The 6000-nt window shown below is 39.2% G+C and overlaps 1 protein-coding gene across 2 annotated transcripts in view; it reads right to left on the bottom strand.

Moving 5' to 3' along the window:
- The window catches only part of GK5 (glycerol kinase 5), a 46465-nt gene extending 40849 nt beyond the window's left edge, over positions 1-5616 (bottom strand). Inside the window, exon 1 of one of the 2 annotated variants that reach the window (XM_070753350.1) lies at positions 5328-5590. In XM_070753350.1, coding sequence (XP_070609451.1) covers positions 5328-5507 — 180 coding nt within the window. In that variant the 5' untranslated portion in view covers positions 5508-5590. Of the gene's footprint in view, positions 1-5327 lie in introns of both variants that reach the window. The other variant, XM_070753349.1, reaches the window with a different exon arrangement.
- Positions 5617-6000: the final 384 nt, after the last annotated feature.

The following is a 6000-nucleotide window of genomic DNA, read 5'->3' on the forward strand; positions in this document are numbered from 1 at the left end:
TTTTTTGCTCGCACAGAGGCCGTTTTTGGCTTCCAGAGAGCCTCTGGAGGGATGGGGGAGGGCGTTTTTAACCCTGCTACGGCTCCAGGGAAACCTTTGGAGCATGGGGAGGACAAAACACGAACCTACTGGTCCCACCAGAAGTCGGGAAACCGGCCATTTCCAGCCCCCAGAAGGCCTCTGGGGGGCAGGGGAAGCTGTTTACGCCCTCCCCAGGCATTGAATTATGGGTGTGGGCACTCGTGCATGTACAATAGTGGGCACCCACACTCTTTCGGCACCCGAGGGAAAAAAGGTTTGCCATCACTGCTATAGAAATAATACTGCAGGAATTTTATGAATTCTTTTATGAATTTAAGTGATGATTTTATATGCACCTGTATTAGTATTTTTATTTTTAGAAATTGTTGTATTGTTTATTTTTACATTGTTCTAAATATCTGCAAGTTGCCCAGAATCATATTAGAGATGGCTACCTAAATAAAATATCTCTTCAGTTTTGCAATCAGGGAATAGACAAATGGAAATTAATCTTGCCTCCTTAAAATCTAAATTTGAGCCCAAACAAGATCCACCATTCCCACCTTCTTTTTTCATTGTTTATGGTCAGCAAGTTGTCATATAGCATACTGAAATAATATACTTTGTGTACAACTGCAGCCAACTCTTATTTATCTATTAAGGAGAGGAAAAAATGAGATACATTCCACACTGTGATTGCATACTCTTGCTGTAGTAATAATCTACTGCATAGAAAAGCTACTAAAAGTTACTAAATATTCTTTCCTCATTCATACCAAATGAAATAAAATAGAAATTTATTAACTTGAGTAAATAAATGACAATTTAGGAACCTAGTAGATTTGCAGTATTTATAGTATAGTGTGGTAGGGTAGCTGAATTTTATCATTGACAAGGGGGATGCTGCAATGGTTTTAAGTACGAAGGTCACAAGTCACTATTTCCACTGCTGTTGTAGCTTTGAATGGTTACTAAATGGATTGTTGTATGTTGAGCATAACCTATACTTAATCTGGGTAGCAAAGCAGAGGCAAAATTGAAAGAAATAATTTGTGACTTTGATGCTTCTTTGGGAACAACTACATAAATAACAAGCAGGATACCTACTAAACATATTTCTAAAAATATTTTACAGAATCATTGAATTAATAGTTGCAAACGATAATTATGATCTATAATAGTTTAGTTCTAACCCAAGGCAAGAGTCCTCTACTCCAATATCCCTAAAAAAATTATTTATTAAATTTCTATGTGGCCTCACTAATACAGCGCCTCTAGGCAGTTTACAATATAATAAAAGTTAAAAGATGCTAAAACAATTAAAAAAACAATTTAAAAAGATTAAAAGTTAAGAACGAAGATGATGGACAGCCTGTGGGTGAGAATCTTCTCTACCCTATCAGTCAAATGTAGCAAGTCCCTATTGACCAAGGTTTTGGGCTCTTCCAGAAGGCCAGGAGTATGTGGGTGGATCTCAGCTGAGATGAGAGAATATTTCAAAGGATTATTATTCTCAGAAAAATAATCACAGAAGATGGTCATTTCATTAAACATGTTAGACAGCAGAGAAGATATGTTTGAAGGGAATATGCAATAATTACAACTTAAGCAAAATAGCTGAGTAGTATAAACAAAGTAAAAACATGTTTTAAGTTCAGAGAAATGTTGGTATTTTGAAGTGGCTCAGGTAGATTCCTACCTGATTCGCAGAGTATAAGAAAGGAAAAGAGAAATTTATTTATTTATTTATTAGATTTGTATGCCGCCCCTCTCCGCAGACTCGCGGCGGCTCACAACACAATAAAACAGTTCATGACAAATCTGATAATTTACAATTTAAAATATTTTAAAAACCCCATTATTAAGCAGACATACATACAAATATACCATACATAAATTATATAGGCCCAGGGGAGATATTTCAGTTCCCCCATGCCTGACGACAAAGGTGGGTTTTGAGGAGTTTACGAAAGGCAAGGAGGGTAGGGGCAGTTCTAATCTCTAGGAAGACTCAGACTTGCAAGGTTTTTTATTTTAGCCAATCTAAATAAAAATAGCTTGTCTTCTTATGGCATTCACTTCCTGGTCTGGCCAGTTTAGTAAAGCTGACAAAGACTTTTAGTATATTTATTTATTGGAGCATATATGTCATTCCAATTCAAACAGAATATCCAACAGCTTAACTGATAGACAAATCTCACCTACACAAAGACAAATTGTTCTCACTGAATAACTCTAAGTATTAGAAATATATACCTAGTGCCAAAATGTTATTCCTTGTAATTAAAACATATTTTCTTGATTTGTTTTCTGGATGATTTCTGCCCCACTTCCCATATAAAAGCCTTTCAGATACTGGAAGACAGCTATTATTTCTATCTGTAGTCTCTTCACCAGGGTAAACATATTTATAAAGTTTTTCTTTCTAGGTCTCTTATAACCATGGTCTGGTTTTATAGGAGGTCCTCAGGTTACAATCAGTCATTTAGCAACTGTTTGAAATTTGTGACAGCACTAAATGAGAAGAACGAATGACCAGTTCTCCGAGTTTCAGCTATTTCAGCATCCCAGCAGTCACATGATGTTGATCTGAGTGTTTGGCTTGTAATTACAATGTCATAGCAAGTTGTGCTCACATGATCAGTTTCTGATATTCCCTATTGGTTTCCCCAAAGCAAGTCAAGAAAGGAAGGCAGAAGTTGCTATTACATAAAGTCCTCATTTAACAATGGCAACCAGGACTACCGTTGCTAAGTGACACAGCCACACGATATTGCTAGTCATAAAGTGTAATATTACCTGACTAGTGTCACTTAGTGGTCTCAGATGTCATCATAACCTAAGGACTATATTTATATCTCACTACACGCTACAACCTTAAGGGACTATAGGCAGTTTATGGAAAGTATAACAAATAAAATAACCCTGTTGTTTAACTCTGGTCAGTTTGTCAAAACCATATTTAAATTGCAGCGTTAATAACAGAACATTGAGTTAATACAGCCTGGTGCTAAATAGAGAGGAAGAATGACTTTTTACATTACACATCTGTTGAAGTAACCTAGAACTGCATTTGGTTTCTTTTATCATTGCATCACATTCCTGACTCATGTTCAGTTTGTGATTTATCACAATATCCAGATCCTTTTTTCATTTAACACTGCCCCAAATTGATTCTCTCCCATTCTATATCTTTTCTTAGTCAATCTAAGAAAAACCCACTTTGCTCTGCATTTCTCTCTGTGAAATTTACCTTTCTGGTTTCTGCCTATTGTTTCAGCTTGTAAAAGCTTCCAGAATCTTCATACTTTGCACCATTATCCTTCATCTTTATGTTGTTTGAAATTTTTTTCATCATAGTTTTAGAAAGTTATCCAATTCATTTTAAAGTATGTTGAATAGCACAAGGAGAATAACTAGAATTCAACCCTGTAGTATGCCACTCAACACTCTTCCAGCTTGATATGGGTATGCCTCTCAGCCCCCAATAAACTTTATATCCAGAAACTGGTAGCATGGTTAAGACTGCATTTTGCTACTTTTTCTTTTAGCATTTCATGGGAGATCTGTGCAATATCATCGCACTTTCAAAAAAGATTTATTTGTATCCTACCTTTATTATTTTTACAAGCAACTCAAGGTGATGAATGCATTTACTATATTTTTGGGACTATAAGACGCACCAGAGTATAAGACACAACAAGATTTCGAAAAGGTAAACAAGAAAAAAAATATTGTTTTGTCCTCCGTAGGTCCCCAGGCGCATTCTGCAGGCCTCCCAAACCCTCTGTGCTGCCCCTTTTTGTGAAAGCAGGCCTGATTTTTTTTTGCAAAAGTGAGGTGCACAGAGAGTTTGGGAGGCCTGCAGAATGCTCATGGGGGCTGGTGAGGGCAAAAAAACCCCATTTTCACAAAAAACACTTCCAGGTTTTGTCTCTCAAATCCCCCACATGTTGAGTTCCCCCCCCCCCCCAGCCTTCAGGAACGCTCTGCAGGCCTTCCAAAGCCTCTTTGCGCCCCATTTTTGTGAATGGGCCTGTTTTTGTGAAAAAATGGGCCTGTTTTTGGCAAAAATGGGGTTTCCGGAGGCCACAAATGGCTATATTCAGTGTATAAAACACACCAACATTTCCATCCTCTTTTAGGGGAGAAAAGTGTGTCTTATATTCCAAAAAGTACGATAATACTCCTTCCTATTAGTTTCCTCATAACAACCACCTGTGAGGTGAATTGTGCTAAGAGCGAATTACTGGTCCAAGATCACCCAGCTGGTTCTTATGGCTAAGGCAAGATTTGAATTGGATAAGTTACTGCTTTCAAAAGTACTAACAGCTACATTTTTATATTATTTATCTTCAATTTTGAAAAAAAAATTGAATGTATCATAAGTATCTATTTATGAATAAAACAATTCCTATGGTGTGATTATTAAGTGCAGGTTAAATACCGACATTTTAAAAACAGAATATAAGCATTACATCAAGTAGATATCTGTAAATGCTACAATAAGAGGTCAGTATATCATGCAGTCCATGCGTTTATCATGGGCTCTTGTTATTCAAACTCCTGCTGCATAAAAAGTTCAGAGTCAATGCCACATAGCAAACCAAAGCAAAATTCAATTTCCATTTAGCCATTACAGGTCAATGTGCCACTTGTTTTTATTTATACTCCTAAACAAGAACAAAAAGACAAGTCTGTCCTATATTTCAATGCTGACAGAAGCTGCAATGTACATCCCAGAAAAACTACAAAGACCAATGTGATCATTAAATCAGATTAGGGGCAAAAAGAAAACAAAACCAAATCCCTAGTTCTTTCCTCTTTCATAAGAAAGTGGAAACAAACATACTGCCCAGAAAAAGTAAAAGACTGGGAAGAAACCAGTTTGGATTACAGGAGGAAATCTTTATAAAATACACACCAAGGAAAAACTTTAGTTTTAAGTGTGTATAATTTATAGAAGCAGCAAGTCCCACTGAATTTAAGCACTAACTCTCTCCCTACAATTTAGGAATACGAGTCTTCGATGAGTAAATAAATGAAGTTGGCACAACCATGGTTTACTGAATCAACTCTGTTGAGCCGAATTATTTACTCAACAACGCACACGCAATTTAGATTAGCGTATATTTCGTGATTCAGAGTCTTCCCACAATTTTTGAATTAGGAGACCGCGTTGCACTCCGAGTTGTAATCTGAGGCAACAGCCCTAAAACAATCCCCAAAGAACTCGGTGAGTAAAACGGAGTGAAAGGAACCTCCTTAGGACGGGCCTTCTTCCCCGAGGCCAGCACAGCTCTCACCTGTTTGCTGCTGAATCCCTTGAGGACCGCCGCCTTGTCGTACACATGGCACCGTATCACCGTGCTGCCCACGTCTATCCCCAAGATATACTTCACCTCCGGGGCAAGAGTGCAGGCCGTGGCACCGCTGTCTGTGGAGGCATTGTTGGCCGCTGGTGCAACACTATCGATCAGTTTCATCCGCGCCACGCCAAGCCCAGGCGAGCAACTTTTCCGCCGAACACAACGCGCGCCTTCTCGCAATGGCTCCGACGGAAAGTGTCAACCGACCCTTTGCGGGGCCGGCAGTAGCCGCCCTTACTTCAGGGGCGGGTTTTATGAGGCGAGGGGGAAGGGAGAAAAAGAGGGCGGAGGCTTTTCGCGGAAAAGCTGGTAGGAAAACGAAAGAATCGCGCGGGGAAGCCGGAGCCAACCAGGGGAAGGAAATAGAAGGAGAGAGCTGCGCTGAGTCGTCCCCTTTCTCGGATTTGACTTCCCAGGCGGCTCCCGCGAAGGCTTTATTCTAATTTAACTCTACAGACCATTACAACTTTTGTCTGTTTCCGCTGGCGGGGTATCTCGAGGATATAACCGAGCGGGGTGGTGACACGGGCGGAAGGCGGCGAGCAATTTTCCGCGAAGTTGAAAGTGTTTCCCAACCTTGGCATCTTGAAGAGATCTGGACTTCAACTCC

The sequence above is a fragment of the Erythrolamprus reginae genome, chromosome 5, assembly GCF_031021105.1.
Source record: "Erythrolamprus reginae isolate rEryReg1 chromosome 5, rEryReg1.hap1, whole genome shotgun sequence".
Lineage (NCBI taxonomy): Eukaryota > Metazoa > Chordata > Lepidosauria > Squamata > Dipsadidae > Erythrolamprus > Erythrolamprus reginae.